Source organism: Hakea prostrata, chromosome 2 (genome assembly GCF_041222555.1).
Source record: "Hakea prostrata isolate BN-2017 chromosome 2, UWA_Hpros_2, whole genome shotgun sequence".
Lineage (NCBI taxonomy): Eukaryota > Viridiplantae > Streptophyta > Magnoliopsida > Proteales > Proteaceae > Hakea > Hakea prostrata.
This window is the reverse complement of record NC_142601.1, coordinates 49,254,751-49,276,105: the sequence shown is the minus strand read 5'-3', so window position 1 is coordinate 49,276,105 and position 21,355 is coordinate 49,254,751. Positions and strand designations below refer to the sequence as shown.

General features: G+C 37.4%; 1 protein-coding gene across 2 annotated transcripts; it reads left to right on the top strand.

Moving 5' to 3' along the window:
• Positions 1 to 7,803: 7,803 nt before the first annotated feature.
• Positions 7,804 to 21,157, top strand: LOC149024639 (CDP-diacylglycerol--serine O-phosphatidyltransferase 1-like). 2 transcript variants are annotated; one of them, XM_089144856.1, is made up of 13 exons: positions 7,804 to 8,143; positions 11,064 to 11,250; positions 11,794 to 11,859; positions 11,989 to 12,048; positions 12,599 to 12,689; positions 14,089 to 14,143; positions 14,266 to 14,345; positions 14,472 to 14,588; positions 14,731 to 14,815; positions 17,439 to 17,530; positions 19,539 to 19,792; positions 19,932 to 20,020; positions 20,185 to 21,156. In XM_089144856.1, the coding sequence occupies exons 2-13, from the start codon at positions 11,090 to 11,092 to the stop codon at positions 20,310 to 20,312; spliced, it is 1,278 nt and encodes a 425-aa protein (XP_089000982.1). In that variant the 5' UTR covers positions 7,804 to 8,143; positions 11,064 to 11,089; the 3' UTR covers positions 20,313 to 21,156. The 2 variants fall into 2 exon arrangements, with proteins under 2 accessions (XP_089000982.1, XP_089000983.1); XM_089144857.1 differs by lacking the exon at positions 7,804 to 8,143 and having other exon boundaries at positions 11,066 to 11,250; positions 20,185 to 21,157.
• Positions 21,158 to 21,355: the final 198 nt, after the last annotated feature.

Here is a 21,355-nt window from a genome sequence, read left to right as displayed (position 1 = left end):
ACCCAATATTATCAGTGAAGGATAGCGTCACACTACAATACCCGAGTAAAGTGCCTTCAATTCCAAGCGGGAGATCTAGTTCTAAGGAATACCTTAGCTTCAGATCCACCCCACCAGAGGAAACTAGATCCCTCATGGGAAGGACCATATGTGGTAATCAAACCGATCGGTTCGAGGGCATATAAGCTGAAGAACATGGCAAGCGATAAAGAGCTGGATCGTTCGTGGAATGCTAGACATCTGAAGAAATACTATCCCTAAGAAGATCATCATTTTCATTTTTGATGTAACAGCATTCGACTCAATCAATGCAATTCCCAGTTTCAACACAATATCTTTTGATTGGGGGCAACATACAATATTCAGCGACAAATGGATCAAAATTGAAGGCATCGGTTTAAAACCCAAGTGGGACCTTCTCAAGCTTAACGAATTTCTACGGAAATCCTTAAGTAAAGGCATCGGTTTAAAACCCGAGTGGGACCTTCTCAAGCTTAACGAATTTCTACGGAAATCCTTAAGTAAAGGCATCGGTTTAAAACCCGAATGAGACCTTCTCAATAAGAACAAATTTCTACGGAAATCCTTAAGTAAAGGCATCGGTTTAAAACCCGAATGAGACCTTCTCAAGCTTACCGAATTTCTAAGGAAATCCTTAAGTAAAGGCATCGGTTTAAAATGACTAAGACCTATTAAATCGAAGACTTCATTGAATGACAAAGCTCAAGGATAAAGTTAATTCTTTATTTCTTTAAACTACCAGAAGGGGCCAACCTTTACAACAAAATTCTCAAAAAAAATACATATGAGATAACAAGTGGTGAGGTTCAATCTTCTCTCGGTCAAGAAGAAACGTCATCATCAACGATTGAGAAAAACTCCAAAAAAGGATCGAAGCAGCTTTTCCAGAAGCAGCACAGAGTCAAGAAAAATAAGTCTAGAACGTTGAAACAGAGTCGGGAAAACGTCTGATGACTACTGGCCGTGGAGGCATAGGTCCTCTCATCATTTGATTCTCCTCCTCGGCGATTGCAAAGAATTCCGTAAACTCCCACCTACAAAATTCTCCGCAATTCCATACTCTTTATCCAGCTCTTTCTGAAGAGGCCTAGCCGTTGGTCAGACCGGCATTCGAGGCAAGCTCTTCATAGCTGAATCCTCTGAGAGGGGACAAAGGAGGAGAGTCTTCAAGATAATGCATTATATCCGGATCTGGAATGGGCAGGTCCACTACGTCCTTGGCCCAAGCAGGAAGAGGAAGTCGCAGCTTTTCAAACACTTCGGGATGACAATTTGCGCGATGTGGAGCCATGTTGAGATAAGGATTTCTCCTTAAGATCGACTCCCATACCTCGTTCTCGCCGTCCCGATATGCCTGCAAATTATAAGTATTCAGAATATCAACAAATGGCTTACTCTACAAATATTTGAAGATGCAAGCCCTGCAAACGTCAGTCGGAAGAGATTCGGGCAGAAGGGTAATAGCTTGCCTTTGAGGCGTAGGCGCGAACCTTAGCTTCAAACCCTTTCGGCTCTCCCAAAAGCTTCTCTACTTCCCGCTCCAGCCTTCGGATTTTCCCCTTGGCACCATCCAAATCCGAATGAAGTTGCACGATTTCAGAATTCTTCACTCGGGCAACTTCCCAAAACCTATCCTTAAGATGAGCAATCTCGACGTCTTTGGCTTTGGATTCCTCCCGAAGCCAGGAGAGGTTATTACTCAGGCTACTAAGCCTAAAAGCTTATTCCACCTACTTGTGAAAGTTATCAGCAAGGCTCCTGCTATACTTCAAGAGTTAGTCAAGAGCACAAAATTTTCAGAAAGAAAAGCAAGGAGGAAATACTTACAGCACCAGGGACTTTACAAAATCCTTGTCCGAGACAGCGGTGAAGGCTCTACTCTCGGCGGACATCTGAGTAGAAGTGCACCATTCTAGTGCCTTCTCAAAATCGCCCATCACCAAGTTAGACCTCTTCAACGACCAGGAAGGCCTGTACACATCATCATCTGACCGAGGACGCTTTCTTTTGGAAGCAGCACCCTCGGCCTCTACAAAAACCTCCTCCACGGACGGAGGAGGAATCTCCACGCCTGGTGGAGGGTTGGCGGAAGATGCCAACGAGACACCAGCAGGGGTTTCAGAAGTGCGAGTGATGATAGAAGGAATAACATCTTCCTTAGGAGACCGAACGGTCTCCATCATGGAAGAAGGCACGAGAGAGGCACCAGCAGAGGCTGTGGGAATCTAAACTTTGGCAGAATCACCAACAGCTGTCTCCTCGCGTGGAACAACCTTTGTCAAAACAGGAATAGTCTTCTTGAAAGACTTTGCCCTAACAATATCCAAGTTAACTCTTGGAGGGACTACAAGGAAAAACGAATATCGTCAGTTCGAAAGGTTGGACAACACAAAAGAGGAAAGTCAAAACGTTCGATGGCCGACGGGAGATCAATTTCAGTATAGGAGGAGGGAACACTAAGTTCATCCTTGGGCCTTCTAGGTTGTTTAGACTGCCCGGAAGCCTCGGCAATCACTTTGGGAGCTCTGGATGGTCCAGACTCAGGTTGCACGGAAGGAACTCCAATGTTTTTCTCTGCTCTCTTCTTCTAGCTCACTTCTTCGAAGTCACGCCAAAGGGCAGTTAAAGTTTGCTTGTCACTATCTGATTGGTCAAGGGGGACAGAAACAGAGGCCTCAACACCAGAATCTCCCTTATCGACGCTATATCCAGAAGGACCTTCAGAAGAAACCCTACCACCTTCCATTACTATGAGGGCCTGGGTTCTAGTTTGTAATAAAAAGAAAGCGAAGACGAAAGTAAAAGGAAAGATCGAGACAACAAGTAAAGAGAACAAAGGAGTTAGCGACCTTACTGATTCACCGAAGCAAAGAGCCTAAAAGCGAGAAGATTGTTAGGGCGCAAGGAAGACGACGAAGTTTCAAATTCCTGACAAAGAGAATGAAATATATGAAGACAACGAATCGCTTTTAAGCACACAGATGATCGAGGAAGTGTACGGCATGATAATTTTAGCATCAACGATCACGATCGAAAGATGTTTCAAAAAAGTTTGGATAAGAACGGGCATTTGGAGAAACCGTCATTTTGATTTCGTGGGCAATGATGATTTTGGCTGCAGAAGACGCGTGGCGTCACCCCCGTAGAGAATGAAGACGTTCACGAAACTCGAGGAAAAAGAGATGCAGCCCCATTAAATGCGATACGACATTTAATAAGCAAAGGATTATGCAGAACCCTCGTTCGACAAACGGGTCCAGTTCAAACCAAGCCCTCGGAATTGCTCGAACGCTTGGTCTAGGGGGCTCGTGATACGGGAGAAATCATAATTCAAACCGGGTCCGCCTGTGGTTCGATCCTTGACCCCGATTGAGAAGAAAGGAACCGACTCACATCCGAGCGGGCTGGGTTTAAGAGCTAACTTGCTAAGGAAGTAAACTAATTCAGTCAACAAGCACGCCCGAATCCGTGATAATCGGAGTTGATAGATCGTCAAGTAGACGGTTAAACGACACATTTGGGAGCAAACGATCGTGCTTACTTGGGTAACTGCCACGCTATGATCGTGCATTTATCCATTATCCTACTGCGAACGGATCTATTAGTAACGGAGGCCCGAAGAAGGTTCGAGTAAATCCAACGAAGGAGATTTTAAGGTAAACCCTATATAAACGCAACCTACTTTCAAGAGAGGTATCTGAATCGTATTCTCAATATTCATATTCATACTTTTGCTCTGCGCTCAAGCAAAGCCTTTTGTGACCAGTTCATCAGCTAACTTAGCCTTCGAAGGTGGACTCCCAACCCCAGCGGTCGGGCCACATCTGACAATTGTTTTTGTAGGTCATCCATTGAAGATCTAAGGGCTGAGCAGATTTTGGACACATTAAGTTGAATGGAGATTGATCAGGGTTTTGTTGAATTGAATTTCAACGAGGGTAAAAATAGGTGTTCTATCTTAACCCTTAGATCAACATATAAAACATGACTATCTCTCATCACTCATTGGACATTCTCATTTCTCTGGAAGACTTTCTCTAGAGGGAGGAACCAAACCCCCCCCCCCACCCACCGCAAGTGGGGTGGAGAAGAGCCAACGACACATGGGGAACCAATTGATATAAAGAAAGCTAGAGATATTGTAAATAATGACATTACTCAAACATAATTAATGGAAAATGTGTGCACAACTGAAAATTTCGTCAGAGATATTGTAAAGAATGATATTTGTCAAACATAATTGATGGAAAATGTGTCCACAACTGAAATTTCTCTAACATTCCTACACTACACTATTAAGTATTTAACTTCTTCTTCTATGTGATCCAATGGACGCTGTAAGCCTCCAGTGTCGAAGTTTGAAAGTCAAAAACAGAGGCTTTGAACTAATGGAAGAAGATTCTTTCTGCAATTATGAGTGTTTTCCGGCGCAATTACTCCGCCTTCTTAGATCAACTGACCAACCAAGAGGAGGCTTCACGGTTCCCACTTCTCGAGAAACAGAGAAAGAGAGAAAGAGAAACACAGAGGCAGTAGTAGTGTCATAATAATAAAAAAAAAGGTGGTGTTAACTGTTAACTGTTGATGTTAATGAATGAATCAATGAAGGAAGTCAAGAACCCACAACGAATTCCAAGGCGGTCCCCGCCCTGCATCGCCATTGAATTGGATCTTGGAAGTCTCTCTGGTCCCTTCCTTGCTCACCTCCTAATAAGGAAACCAAAGCTCCTAAACCACTCAGTTTACAATCAATGCCCACGTTTTATTTGATTTGTATCTGAGGTTCACTCGTGTTAGCTCGTACGCACCTCCGTTAACATTTTCAAAGTGAGATTTGTCGTCCGCAAAAATCGAACCCATAATCTCTCCACTGAGAAGTATGATCATCTCTAAGTTTGATTTTACCATATAGGAGATGAGGATATTACATATGAAATCAGCAAGAGTTGAATTTACGACCTCATCATTAAGAACAGAACAATCCTGTTGGTATTATTTTATGAAAAAAATACTTTTGATTACATCTTGCATCTTCCTTCATGGGTACTAACAGTGATAGAACAATACACATAGTAAGTCAGTTGACCCATAGAAAAGGGGGTAATTTTCTTATGGACCCATGTGAGAAGCCTTGGCTTGTTCTTAGTTTGATTCTGAATAAAGCTTTTGTTAATCAAGAATCACATGATCAAGTAACATATTACATATGTGTTCGTATAATTTTTTACAAAGCCAAAAACATGGGAGAAAGGCATAGAATCACATGATCAAGTAATTAAATTTTCAAGTCAACTTAATTGTATTGAATTTTTAGGGTTTGGTTACTTAACCAATTTCCAATCCAATCCAGGTTAAAATTAGCGAAGGTTATTGGTATTTGAATTCTTTTTTTTTTTTGGTTGTCAACTCCGGTTTTCAAGGCATTGCCCTGACTAATCCGTTGTTTGACCCTCTTTAGGTGCAACCCGCAGGCGCCCGACTAATCCGATATTTGACCCGACGCACACTGCCTGTGGTGGGTGAATCTTCCAAGTGAGTTTGCACCACAAGGTCGATAATTTTTTACCCTTGGACCAACCCCATTGGTTATTTGAATTCTCTTTTAAATGTTGAAACCACCTAATATTTTCCAGTGAATGCATGATGAGTTAACAATCTAAAACTTTTTACCTCTATATATGAAATTGTCACCATTGTGCCAAAAATTCATCTACGCAATTGTTTTAACAATTTTGCCTTACATGTGTAAAATACCATTACTCCATTATTGACCAACTATTATTCGGACTTTAATCATCATTTTGCACCTTAAATAAATTGAAAGAAAAGGAAAAAGCAAGCTAAAAAGCAATATTTGATCATTATCATATTAATGATTGTTTGGTGACTTCAAATCATATATTGATTTATCATTATAAACAAATTAATAATGATAGCTAACTACCCATAGAATCAATTGCATGCTCTAGTCCACAATCTAAAATAATCAAGATAAATGATTCTTCTAAATAATTAATACTGTTTCCTCTATTCACATCAAATCAAAAAGAAAAAAAGAAATACTAAAAATGCATTTGGTCGGCAATAAATGAATAGAAAAAACAGATATAATAGAACATAACAAAGCATGATGAAACCAGTTAATAGTATACATGTTTTTCTCCTTTATCTTTTTCATAAAATTGGTTTTCTTTTATGAAGTTGCCAACCATGCTTACGAGCTGAGACCTTCAGAAAATTATAAAGATGGAATCAAACAAAATTTATTTTTTGACACTAACATTTTCAAGATGATTGGAACTCAAATAAGATAATAATAGCTAGAAATAATGTGTGACCATATAAAAGTAGCTGTCAACTTGTGTTTTTCGAAGTTTTTATATTTTGTTTGTGGGTGAAAGGTGGGGGACATGGGATGTCTTGAATTGCATTGTTATGAGGCAAGACTAACGTTAGTTTATGTATGGAGATAATAAATTGTTACGAATATTCGAAGTTTCAAAGACTTTGAAATTGGTCCCCCTTTTGTTGAACTTGGCAAGACCCATTAGATAGGGACTTAGCTCATGATAATGTGTTAGCATTGACTATTGTTGATGTTGATATGGCAGAGAAGTTAGTTATTATCTATTGAGAAACCTTTGATAGTATCAAAAACTTTTGTTTGCAGCAATATAGATGTCACAGCCTCACCTAATAGTATATAATGTTTTGAAAATTCAACAACTATAATTGCAAGAATAAGAGAAATTACAGATTAGCTTACAACTGCCCCCAAAGGATTGGTTTAGTTTGTAGTGACTCATATCTCTTAGTGAAGAGATCACAGATTGAACTCTTCATGATGGTATATCTAATAATATCTTCTATAGACAAAATTTTTCCTTGGACGAAAATTTTGTTTATTAATAGAAATAGTATACAACAAGAGTTCAGATCATCTCTTTGTCCAGTACTCCCCTGATAGTTTTTCATCATACATTTTACATGGAACCCATGTGATAGTTATTGATGGTCCCACCTCTATGTTTTTTAGTACTTAAACGAGGGTCCAATACAAAAAATGGATAGCTGAAATCCGCCTCCGAATTTAAGGGTGTCTGTATCCTGAACTTTTCTTATCGAAAAATGTATGTATCAATCTACCAAGCAACCACATTCGAAATTAACAGGCAAAACAAGTAAATCTAAGAAGAGGAATGACGGACAAAACGAAAGATTGATACTGAGAATTAGAGATTGTGTAAAGGTAAAGTGTTTTTAATTGTAAAATTACATTTATATCCCTTAATTTGGTACGGTACCAATTCGGTAGGGTTTCGATACATACTAACGAAATCATTATCTGAAACTATACCATATTATATTGAATTTTGAACGGTGTTGATTTAGACTTTGTGGTTCGGTACACAATTGATACCTTTAGTAATCGGATAATCGAAAATCGAAAGTTATCCTGTTAGCCGGTTAGAATAAAGTATTAAATATTTTTTTCTAAAAAATGACTAATAATCAGATTCGAAAACTAGTAATCGGTAACTGAAAATAAAAATAAAAAATTAAAAAAAATAACAATCACCAAAATCAATAATGGGATTCGACTTAAGGATTATGATTTTAAAGGACTGATCCAGACTCTGGCGAGCACATCCATCCACGACTGCGAATGAAGGGGCCCGTCCGTGCCAAAATTTAATTCTGAAAACGTTAAAAACATATTCAGACCTCACTTTGACCATCGTACTCTCTCTCTCTCTCTCTCTCTTGCGCGCGCGTTATAAAACAGTTTTCACTTTTTTCTTCCTCTGCCTTTTCGCCGTTGTTGCAGAGCCCAGAGTCACAGAGACCCTCTCGCTCGCTCGCGCTCTCTCGCCACAGAGAAATTTATAAGGTGGGGGGAGAGAGTGAGAATCAGAGAGAGAGAGAGAGAGAGAGAGTATGGGTTCTTGAGTGAGAGAGAGAGCATGATAGGGAGGGAGAGGAGAAGATCTTTTACTACGACTTGCAGATTTCGATAACTCCGTCTTCATCATTAATTCGTACTGTGCAAATTCTTCCTCTTCAACGGTCACGATCTTTAGGTCTTCTCATCGTACGAATAGGGCTATCTTGTCTCCCTCACGTAAGTATAACCATTAACCAACCCCTGAGGAAAAACAACCTGGAAAAAAAAATTTCTTCTTCTTCTTCCTCTTCTTCCTCTTCATCCTCTTCATCCTCTTCTCCTCTGTCTCTTATTTTTCTTCTGTTTATGTTTTTGTCTGATTTTCTAATATTTTATTCCTTCCATTTATTCATTGAATCTACTCTTTCTTGCTTCTCCGAATTTCTTCTCCTGCTTCGTCTTCATCGTTGTTCTTGTTAAATATTCTCATCCTACACGCTGCAAAAAAAAAAAATTTGTTTGTTATCCGCGTTATTTATTTTCGGCCCTTCTTTTATTCTTCCGGTACTAATTGTGTAAGATGTGTTTTTGTACTGATATACGGTTCTGTGCAAGTTTCGATTTTTAAGTGAACTTGTTTATCACATGCAATGATTCACTTTACCGTCTGTTCAGTTCATTTTGTTTCTGTAGTACACAAGATTTCTGAAAACTGTGGGTTTTCTGTATGGTTTCGGTTCGAATTTACTTTTATTTTGCTTTTGAATGTCACGATTTCATTTAAATAAAACACATTATTCTGCATTAGTCAAACGTGCTTGGTTGAACGCTATCTATCTGTCGTTAATTTCTGATGTATCTGTTTCGTATGTACGCTTGTGACTGTTCTATAATTATGTTTACTAGAAGAGAAACCTTCACAATGATCTGTCGTTTACCTTTTGGTAAAGATATTGGGATACCAATCAGCACTTTTTTTTTTTTTTTTGGTAGAGGATACCAGTCAGCACAGTGATGAATAAGAACACACCATGCTTTCAATTATCTACTTTCATTATAAACCGAAACGTATGGATTTGTTCTGTACTTCCTCATAACCTGCCATTGTTTGTCATAACTTTTGTATATATAGTGAGCTTTTGTTGTTGGATTCAAAATGTATAATTATCTTTTTGTGCCTAATTGGAGCTTGGCTATTCATCTATTAGAGGTGTTCATGAACTTAGTAAATCATGGGATTATCGGCTTATATGTGAAACATAGTTATATTTTATATATCTTTTGTAACAAAATCAAAGACTAAAGGAAGCAAATCTATAGAGGAAGAAGAAGATAATGGTGGAAATGGCAACTTTCTAGAGAAAAATCAATAGTAGGCTGCAACCCCATAAGCCTTCTTTTATATTAATGGAGATTACAAGGATAGGGTCCTATTTGTTCAAGGAATCAAAATTAGTAAGTGTTACTCAAGTAATGATTAGTCCTTAGTTCATCCAGGTAATAAAAAAGAGGCTGATGACTAATCCTAAACACAATAGAACACCTAATGTTTAAGTCTTAATAGAGAGAAAATTCCTCTATGGAGTTACAACTCTATGTTCACAGGGTTCATACCTTTTGTGAACATACCTTAACATCTTCTTATGAATTTCTTTTTTCTTTTCTTTAAAAAAAAAACAATTTACTCTAAATTAAAAAGTAAGGAAAATTTTACAATTGTTTCAGCCACTGTGAGATATTAAACAACATTACTAAAATTGGTGTTTCTAATGTTGATAAAAGTATAGAAAAATAAAACAAAGGACTCCTGATGAAACCATCATGTCTGGAATTTTATTTTTGGTGCTTGGTGAACACCCTTTTTGATATTTTGAGGTTTACTACCGTGGGTAAACCAGAATCTAAAATAATGAAATATCTGTTACAGTGAGCTAAAGCAAGCTATGGGAGTGACAGTTATGCCTCCTTGTATACTTGTGTACAGGTTTTCATGCAGATAGGTATCTCTGGTATCTCCTTGTTGCTTTAGTATAAATCTACGACATGACAAACATCTCATGATTGTGTGAGGATGCAGTTCACAAACAACTATTCTTTTGTTTTGTTGATGTTTTATGGATATTGGCCTTTAGGATGCATTTTTAAGTACTTTTCTTAAAAACTACATGACACAGAAGGATATAGGGATATCAATCTATGATAACTCATTAGGTGATGAATGGGGGCAGCTTATAAACACTATTTTTTCCTGACCTTGTTTGAAATTGGCCTTTTAGGATGCGTATCAAGTACTTTTGACAAACTTTGTGATACATAAGGATTTAGGGATATCAATCCATGGTAACCCATCAGGTGGTGCATAGCCCATAAGTGAACATACAAATTTTCTTTGAGGATGATAAACATTTCCATCCTTCCACCTCTTTCTCCTACTATTTGACTGTCATCAATGGTCGAATGCTAATTTCCTATCAACATTTTAATCATTGATTTTGGATTTCTTGCCTGGTTTAGATATTGTTGACATTTATAATGTGGAAATTTAATTGGGTAATTATTGATTAAGTGCATGATTTCAATATTTTAGCCCTTAGTGGGATAGTTGGGGCCACGAGAAGCTGTCGGGACCAAAAGTTACAAAACATCAATGTGACAAATAATTGATGAGCATTTTTATTTTCTTATTCATATTCCAGGCAGTGATAGTATTGATTCTTCATATGGCGAGAATGCTACATTATGATGTCACGGTATAGGATGTTGTACTTAGCAATATCATTCTTGTACTGTTGCTAATACCAATTGAGTGGATTTTACATAATCAACATTGTTCAAACAAGCATCTGGTGATATGGATGTAGATATGGTTTTAGATCTATCCATCAAAGTCCCTTGCAAATGTGATTCACTTGTGATATTTATTTACCTTTCCCATACTTGTTTTCTTATTGAGTTATTCACCACCTTACATCAAATTAATGACATCCTGGCATCTACATAAGCTTGCTGTCACTGAAACGCAGTTTAGCTTTTTCACTACTTGCACAATAATGTTAGAATCTAGTTTAACTGCTAGAGTCATACTATTTGTAAGACTTTGTGACTTCCAACAATGGACATTTATCTTCTTGTGATGTAATGTATCTTTGACTTTCAGGAACGAGCTTCTCGAGTGATTGGCTGATGGAACCTAATGGTCATAGGAAAACTTGGAGGGATCATACTGTGCAAGAAAAGAGCGTAACAAACTCATCAGGCAATGCCAATGAACTTGACCCGTGGACTGCATGGGCATACAAGCCCCATACCATTTCCTTGCTATTTATTGGTGCATGTCTTCTTATGTGAGTGCAAAGAGTCTAAAAATGGTTTGCATTTAAAAATCTGTGGCAAAATTTACTGTTCACTGCTTATAATTTGAAGGTTTTGAAATTCTACCTATCTGTTATGAGGCTTTTTGTTCTTCAGTTGAAGAACTTACTGCTTTCCTCCCCCCCCCCCCCCCCAAAAAAAAAAAAAAAAAAAGAAAAAGAAAAGAAATAATAAGAAGTCCCTTTTGCAATAGAACTGTGCTAACTCCCCCAGTCTTCCACCCCACAGTCTATCCATTTAAAATCTAATGGTGCACAAATTGGCATTTTATATTTGAACTACATTAGGACCAACCTGCACATTAACACCATGTTTCATCATTGATGGGCAAGATTGATAGTTTTGATGTGTGAACACCCTTTTTTTTATATCTTTCTTCATACTTGCATGTCTCAGGCATTCTTTTATCTGTTTCTTGTGCAAGACATGTCAAAATGCAGAGAAATATAAGTATGTACATTTTCAAAGAACTCATTTAATTAATGCATGGTTATTCTGACTGCTTATGGTTGCAGTTGGGCGAGTGGAGCTCTTGATGCACCTAACAGTTCATCTGATGATATTGTTACATCTGTGAAAAGGTAAGTTTTAATTTCAGTAGTGCTCCAGTTTTACTGATGGAGTATTCATTTATGTGAGTAGTCTTGTCAATAGTTTGTAAAATATGTAAAACCACATAGTGTTTAACAGGACTTCCTTTTTCTGGACAGGGGTGTATATGCCATGATTGTGGTCTTTCTTGCTTATTGCCTGCTTCAAGCACCATCGACGTGAGTTCCAGTATCCAGTTATCTGAAAATTTTCTCTTTACCATATGAGCTGTGATATGGCTGAGCACACTTACAAAGACCTTTTATAGTTTTTGATATGCTTTTGTCCTACTTTTCAATTATTCATCATAGTTTGAACTGGCAATTCTGTTTTTACCAAAATATTCAAAATTCTCATTTGAACAAATTCTGGCCAAGATAAAATTTTCAATATATTTTATTTTGGGCTCTTCAACTGAATTTCTGGATGCAAAGCACAATGACTGGCATGAAACCTCACTGCCTACCCTTGTTTTCTTTCTTTTCTTTTGAGTTCTGTATCTTGTACTGTGCATCATGTCCTCCTTCAGATTGCCTATTGATCTAGATTTATTGTTGCTTATTGGAAAAAAAAAAGTGTAAGTCAGTGAAAAAGCATAATATCTTGCACTTTACAATGCCCAGTACTTCTTTTTCCTTTACCAATTTTCCTTTTATGAACTAGAACATTTCCTACTCATATAGGCATATGCAGTGATTAATATAACTGTTTTCATTTTGTTTGTTGCAGATTGCTCATTAGGCCACATCCTGCAATATGGCGCTTAGTTCATGGAATGGCCGTTGTTTACCTGGTTGCTCTAACCTTTTTGCTGTTTCAGGTTACTTTTAATTCTCATCTATCCATCTAAATTGTTGTAATTCATACCAAGCATGTTTGTGTTGGTGGGCCATACCTCATTGTTTACATCACCTATTTGAGCATTAGTCAATAGATATTTGATTAGCAGCTCCATTGTAATGTCAGCACAGCTTAATTGATTGGCCGCTATTTTAGCCATGAGATAATGTTATCCTTACACAATTAGTCATGGAAATATTACTTCATCAAGAGCCATGCTGCTTTGTAAGTCATGTATGTTGTCTGCTCTTACCGTAGAGTGGTCATGCCTGGCTTTACTTGGACCTCAGTCTGACTTTGGGGCTGTTGTGTACATAAGCAAAATCTTGGCATGCCTTAGAGGCTATGTAAGTCTTGATACCACGAATCTTAAACATAATTCAACCTATTACATAGTTTTTCTTTTCTTTCTTTCTTTCTTCACTTCCTTCTTTAATTTTGTCTTACTGAGACAGTGGGTAGGAACCATACAAGCTTTCTTTGGAAGGTGGAAGATTTGGGACCTTTAAAACCATCCCCAGTCCTCTCATCCTCACCTCCCACTCAAGAGTAAACGAAGTAGGACGGGGAAAATTAATTTTGAGAGTGTTGGAACTTCTTTTATTAGACTTCTAACATGTTGGTTTTTGGCTTGTATCTTGCTTTGCTTGGAGGACATCTTTTATTCATTCTAGGGGTTTTTCAAAGTGAAAAATGATATGCCTCTGTTTCATTTTGATCGTGGGCTTGGTCTAATGACCAAATGGGTGAGTAAGATTCTTGTCTGGACATAGACTCTCTCTCTCTCTCTCACACACACCCTTACGCATATATGACAGACACACATGGCACACACATATAGACTTTTTATTAATCAAACACAAACTTATAGACATACATGCACACCTAAAAGCTCTTCTTTCAATGTCTTGAGGTTTGATAGAAATCCTTTTGTACCATATATTTGAGCTCTACACATTTCTCATTGCATTGCACTATATTTGCCTTTTCCTTTTTGAGCCTCTAATTGATACCACATCTCTCATCCCTCGGTCTAGGTATGTGTATAAGCATATGTGCATCAATGCATGGACACAAGCATATGCAAGTCCTGCTTTTGCAGGGCCCCAGGAGGGTGAACTTTAAATGGGTTTGACCTTAGTGATTCTGTTTCAAGACTCGGTCCTGTGTCTTCCTTCTTGAAGCACAATCTGTGAAAACCATATTCCTAAGAATGAATCAATTCGTAAACCAAAAAAAGAGAAAGAATGAATCAATTCATGGACTAGAAATTGAGTTGTATTCTGAAACTGCTTTACTTTGGCCTGCAGCATTTGAACACTCATGCATTTACTAATGTGCTTGTCCCCATTTCTTCCCCCTTTCCCATTTGTTGACAGAAACGTGATGATGCTCGACAGTTCATGAGATTTCTACATCCTGATCTTGGTGTTGGTAATGCTCTTAAGCTATTAAAAATCCTGCTGCTTTCATTATGAGACACATTTTGGGAGATAACTTACTGAGTGCAGAGTTTTATATTGTATGGATACATAATTTGTATACTCAATTTACAGAGCTTCCTGAAAGATCATATGGATCAGATTGCCGAATTTACATTCCCGACAATCCTACAAACAGGTTTAAGAATGTTTATGTATGATGTCTTCATTCACCATCCATCTGATTTGACTTCCTTTTTTTTACCTCTGTTTTATGAGATGCCTGACATCTTACCACATTTCATTGCGAAGGGAACTGAGTTGATATTTAGTTCTTGTAGGACACCTTGTTTGATGAATTTGTCGTAGCCCATATTCTTGGATGGTGGGGTAAGGCCATAATGATCCGCAATCAGCCCCTTCTGTGGGTGTTGTCTATTGGGTTTGAAATAATGGAGGTGTGTTTCTTTAACTGAATACGTTGTCTTGGTGATTCATTTATTCTTTTATTGTGGTTCTGCCTTTTAAATGCGGAAGTATAAAAGAGTATGTTTTTGGCAGTCTTACTAATTTTTGTTTTTGGTCTGAATTAAATTGCAGCTCACATTTCGACACATGTTACCGAACTTCAATGAGTGTTGGTGGGACAGTATTATACTTGATATTTTAATCTGCAATTGGTTTGGTAAGACGACCGGATATTTTGCAATATTTAATGGTTTATTAATTATTTCTTGAGCCATCCAAACAAAGTATATTTATCTTCTTAAGATGCTTAGAGTTTGTAATTATGTCCAAATCAGACTGTAATCTTAGGTACAGCTCAGTTCATTGATAAAATAAATGATGTAGAATTAGAAATTGTAACTATGCATTGTCATCGTTTTATTTAATTCTTCCTTGTTCAACAGAGATCAGCTGCATAATTTTCTATACATAATGGCATGAGCAGTATTGTCAAAATCCAACCATAGTCAACAAGGTCAATGCTTACATGGGCTGACTTGGGATAATACCCATTAAAATGGAACACAGCAAGTTGAAGAGCCTGCTTTTTTTTTTTTTTTGGTAAACCCAGTTGAAGAACCTGTTATGACATAGGGACACTAGACTAGATGAAATAGATGGTCACTTCTTATCTACTTTTTCAGCTTTTCCTAGTCACAGTGCAGTATTTTTATTTTTTATTTTTTTGAATTCTAATTGTGTCTGTGTAAGTGTCTTGATGGGTAACACTACAGCTTTTGAAAAGGCAACACAGCTTGGGTAATGGCATCGGGTTTACTTTCAGAATGACACAGTTCCTCCAACAAAACAAAGGCTAACAATCACAACATATTTTTAACCTTTGTGCATCATTCTGTGGTGTAATGTGTTGGATATTTTGGGTACCATGTAAGCCAGCATAAGGAATGTGAGGTGGTGGATTAGGATTATTTCAGTTCTGGGCATAACGGAGATAGCATCTATTGGCCGAATGGCCTCGCTTAGCACATATTTGACATTTGAAGGAATTAGTATTAAAGGTGTTTTGGTTTGGTTGGTTATAAGAATTTTGAGATCTTGGAGAGCCATTTGATGAAATTCGGAAGTCAGATCTAGGTGGGTTTCGGTTGTTGGGTGGATAGGAATTAATACTATTATTAGGCCGATTAAATTTAGGTTGATCTATAACAAGTAATGCAGTAGGGGAATGGGAATCAGTTAAGATTGATTGAGTGTTCCCATAGCCACGGCGTAACCGTTGCTCATGAGTAAGTAGTTTGGCTCTTAGGTCGGTAAAGGTAATGGGTGGGGTAATATTTTCCACAGTGATGATGAAAGTGAGATAATCCGAACCAAGACCATTTAATGTATATGCTACCAAGTCAGAGTCATTTACCTTGTCATTGATTGCCGCTAAGGAATCAGCGATGGACTTAATTTTGTGAAGATAGTCCGTAATTGTGCTCGTTCCTTTATAGATCATCTGCAATTCACTGCGAAGATAAGTCCTTCGAGTAGTGGACTGTTGTTGGAAAAGTTGTGCAAGAGAATCCCATACATCTTTCGCTGTTTGAAGGCCAATAATATGAGAAGAAAGAGACGGTGTGAGGGTGGCATTGATGCATGCTCGAACAAAATGATCATTCTTTCTCCAGGTTTGAAATGCTGGATTCGGCGTTTGAGTTCCTCCAGTAATGATAGTTTGATTTGGCATCGATCCAGTACCATCAAGATGATCCATAAGATCACAGGTAATAAAAATGGATTCTAATTGTTCTCTCCACATGAGATAATTTTCCCCATCAAGCTTGACAGAAACAAGGTTGGAGAGATTGGTAATGGGGAATGGAGTGTTAGCAGTGGCCATTGAAAATGTAGTGTTTTGGGGGAGAAAAAATATCTCAAAACCTTAGCTCTAATACCATGAAAGAATGCAAAGAAAACTCCGTTTTTGATAAGTAGGTTACTTACCTTGATGGGTAAGTCTTATGTATTTATAAATAAACATGGATGTTGTACAAGATTCGTTTACAATATTCAAATTTGAATTCAAAATTAAAAACTTGAATTCAAAAATCATATTCAAACCATAACAGATCCGTTATGGTCTTTCAATAATGATACAATTCCATCAACAAGCTGAAGGCTGACAACCACGGAATTTTTTTTATTGGAATAAGTCAGCTAGTCTTTGTTTTGCCTAAATCATCAGCATTTTCAAGAGCAGATCTAGGCATCTGTTGTGATATAGTTTTCAGTGAATATATCTGAGAAATGCATGGCTATCAAAAGAGAAAATCTCTGAGGGCCATACACTTTCCTCTTCATCTAATGGTACATGTTGATTCCTATGATCTGCCTCTTATAAGTGTCCAGTTTCAGTATTATATTCTAAGGTATGGATTATAGAACACATTTTTGTGTTGCCACCAACTGATTTTGGATTTTATATTTTTACTTCTTTCTTTTTCTTTTTTCTTTTTTCTTTTTGTATTTATTTTTCAAGGGTTAATGATTTCATAATGTTACTTTCAGTTGAACAAAATGAAGTGCTTTTATTTTGATGCAAAATTTATTTATTGGTTTGGAACTCAAAATATATTGGTTTTCTCTGTGAGAGAATAGGAATTGGAAAGGCAAACCACATATCTAATTCGTGCAATTATCTAATCTGATCAGCCAAATGGCTTTAGTACCTTGATTGTAGTAGTAGCTTCAAATGCCAATTCTGTTTCTTAATATGTAACACTTTTCCTGGCCATTAGAAGGATTTTTTTATTTTTGTTAGTTTCTGATGTGATTATCCATTGCTCACCCTGCAGGTATATGGGCTGGAATGCGTACTGTACGTTACTTTGATGGAAAAACATATGAGTGGGTTGGTATAAGTCGACAACCAGATATAATGGGCAAGGTATTCATACTCGTTCTGTTTTTAGAAAAAAATGGTACTGTACATTTATGGGAAAGTGAAATTTCTGTTTGGATATTATCCTGGGGTTCATAACCAGAATGCTGATGGTGCATTAGCCAAACTGGTTGTGGTACCACTGCAACTTCTGAGTGGCTGGAAGAATGTTTCATCAATTTGATGTTAACCACTTGGTTATGTTACGAAAGATGCAATACAGAATTAGACAAGTTGCTGTATGCTGCCTCTTTGTGGATGCAACTTTATTGGTGGTATCCATGCCTGGAGAATAGCTAGTTGAACATGAAAGATGGAAATTTAGAGGAGCATGTTATATTATAATTCTTTTACTGTGCATTGTTGTTTCTTATTTATGTTGTAATATAAATAAAATAGAAACAAAATGGATTACATTACAACTATCAGCTTTTTATAGTGTAAAAAAAAGAGCACTTCTTTACAGAATTGTATCGATTGTAGCAGCTTCAGTAAAGAATTTGCCTACTCTGATTGCATGGTGCATATTTAATTAGATATTTATGGTCTCTGCCAGGCAATACTTATTCAAGGTTATGTGATTTGTTATTTGGAAATGTTTGATTGAGCATTCCACTTTTTTTTGCTTATATTTTTCACCTTTTATGTTTTTATAAATAATGTATTGTGTGCCGGAAAAATCAAGACATTGCAGCATCAGAGTCATCTCAGAGCTACACTTTCCCCTGTATCATGGTTAACAGCTGTGGGCCAATATTAGCTTATTATAGTTAAGCATTAAGGCTATACTATTCTGCAAACAAAATGGATTGCAGGAAATGTCTAGGTCTTAGAGTAACAAATACACTTAAGGTGGAGTAATCAAAGGATGTATGAAATCACTTATAAGGATTAGAAATGATAATTTTTTTAAATGAGTAATGAAATAAATTTTAGGTAACTAAAACATAAGAGATACAGCAGGGAGGACCAAAGCTCAAGCAAGCTTTCAAAAGGAACTGGCCAATAGATTATAAACCCATGTACGAGGTCGTCCACTATTTATCCCTGCCCTAGCTAACAGCATTGAGCAGGGGAAGAGTTTGGCTTTTCTTTTCTCAAATCGATCTTTTGGCAGATATATTTTGGATCACGGTCCTAGTAAAGATAGCCTTGGCAGATAAGTCATGAAATAGTCAGTTCCATGTTCTTGTCATAATATGGTTATGATGATATCAATGTTCAATAAAGGTTTTTTCTTTTAGTTGGATGAGAAGTATTAGTGGTCCTATAAAATAGCGAGGTCCTTAAAACTGCATGATTACATCAGAAATTCAGGTTTTGCAGTAGCAGAATTAAGTTAGGATATGCTTAACATTTACACAGTGCTTTATTTCTTTGCTCCCCCCCCCCCTCTCCTCCCTTGAGGATCCATGAGATTTTGTACATGTCTAACTGTGTAACTTCTGTGTAATATGGAAGCACCCTTTGATCCAACTAAAAAGTGGGTTTTCTATCCAACATGATAGTGGAAGAGATATGGGCTACTTGTGGACTTTTTTCTTGGTGCCAGCTAGATTGATATATAGCAGCTTCCCTCCACACTAGGCAGATGCATTTCCTAGCATATTTCCACATGCCACTGTGTGTGTTTGATGTATTTTTGCAATAAAATAGGGGAAAACTCTCTGATGATCTTATATGATTTTGTAAATGGTTTTCAATTATTGATTCCCAGGCATCTCAATTAGAATAGAAACTAAGATCCACTTTAATGTCACTGCCATCATTGTATTCAACTATCTCAGTTCTGTGACATGATTAAAGTATGTGGTATTCGTTATATTCTGTTTAAAGCACAAGTCCTGCTTTATTTTGCTACTTAGTTTTATAAGTTGGATTATATGTTATATGTTATTATTTGGTAATCTGGTGCTTGCTTTTTTCCCATGGATATAGAATGGAGTGTCATATTGGGGCTATTTTCTTTGGTGTTCTGTGCCCCTGCAACTCATTCCCTGCTACTATTTTCTAGGTTAAAAGAACGTTGGGACAGTTCACACCAGCACACTGGGACAAGGATGAATGGCATCCTTTTCTTGGTCCATGGAGGTTCATCCAGGTTCTGAGCCTTTGCATTGTCTTTTTGACCGTGGAGCTCAACACCTTCTTCCTCAAGTTCTGTCTTTGGATTCCTCCTCGAAACCCTTTGATTGTTTATAGGTTGGTGTTATGGTGGCTGATTGCAATACCAACCATTCGAGAGTACAACTCATATTTACAGGATAGGTACCCTCTCCCTCTTTCTCAATTGTATGTATACTAATTGCGATGTCTTTTCACTTTTCCTTAATTTTTTAATATGCAGTGAATGGTACATATGCTAACTTCCTATCTTTCCGCTTCTTTCTTAATGCATTGATTTCAGAAAACCAGTGAAGAAGGTGGGGGCATTTTGTTGGCTCTCCCTTGCCATTTGCATAGTAGAGCTCCTTATATGTATCAAGTTTGGCCATGGTGAGTCTTCCCACTCATCATTATTAGGATGAAGCCTTCCCCATTGATTGTTGCATTGCATAAAATTTTACTGGTTGATCTTTTTTTTCGGTTGATGATGCACCTACTTTGATATCATAGATAAGCATGGTTGTTTCTGACGTTTATTATTTTGATCGATCCAGGCTTATTTCCCCATTCAATGCCAATGTGGATAATAATTTTCTGGGCATCTGCTGGGACAACCATGGTGATATTCCTGATTGTGTGGTGTTGGCAGTTGCATCGAACGCTGGGTAGGAAAAGGGAATGATTTTGCCCTTGTATACCATTTTTTTAATTATTAATTATGGATATATCCATTTAATTTGTATATAGCTAACACCTTTATCTGTAAATTTTTGCCATTAATTGTGGGGGGAGGGGATTGGGGATTGTTATTTGTTGAGAATGATTCATTTTTTCCCTGTTTGGCAGTAGAAGATCTCTTCAATTTACTAAAAATTTGCCACCATTTGTACTGGGGAGAACATTTTTAGACTTGGTTTATGAATCAATTCAGCATTTTATTTTCTATCCCATTGATTTCTTTATGCAAGATTTTTTGACTTCTGCTCAGAAGTGAAGAAGCCTATTATTTTGCATTCCCATGAAGATGTGCAACCAGACACATAAAAGAGACTTCACTATGTTGTCTTCTCCTTCATTGTGTTCTCTTTTCCTTGCTGAAATACAAAGGCTGGAGCTAGCAATTGTTTTCGGTTTTAGCATATCCCACCTTCAAAGGTTGCTACTTTTAGTAATTCTCTGGGAGAACAGTTCATTTGGTCTCTCTCTACTGGGAGAAACAATAAAACAGTCAAATTGGTAATGAGATAGAATCCTTGAACCATACATCGGTCACCCCATCACTCCTGGGATAATTTTCCCTCTTTTCTCTGCTCTAGAGACAAATCCTTTACTCCATTCCTTTCTACTAAACAAAACTGAAGTTTTTCTCACTCCACAATCCCTTGCCATCTTCCTCTTTAGCTCTCCCTCATACAACCCAGACCTACTCGATAAACTTGACTTTCTGTACTGATCCAAAAACTTGAGCACAGCCACCATGGGCACTCCGAGGCACAATGCTCCAGCTAAATACCTCTGTCACCTTCTATTTGGCCGTCCAGGTAAGCTGATGGGATCAATCAAGCAAGCAAGCAGAGGATATGTACTTTGAACTCAGAGATGGTTATGATGAAAAAAAGAAAATACAAAAGGATGAATGGGTCCAGTTCAGTTTAATAAAAAAGTAATTGACTGAATTCCATGGCCAAGTAACTAAGTGAGCAGGTTTGGTATCTGGAGGCCATC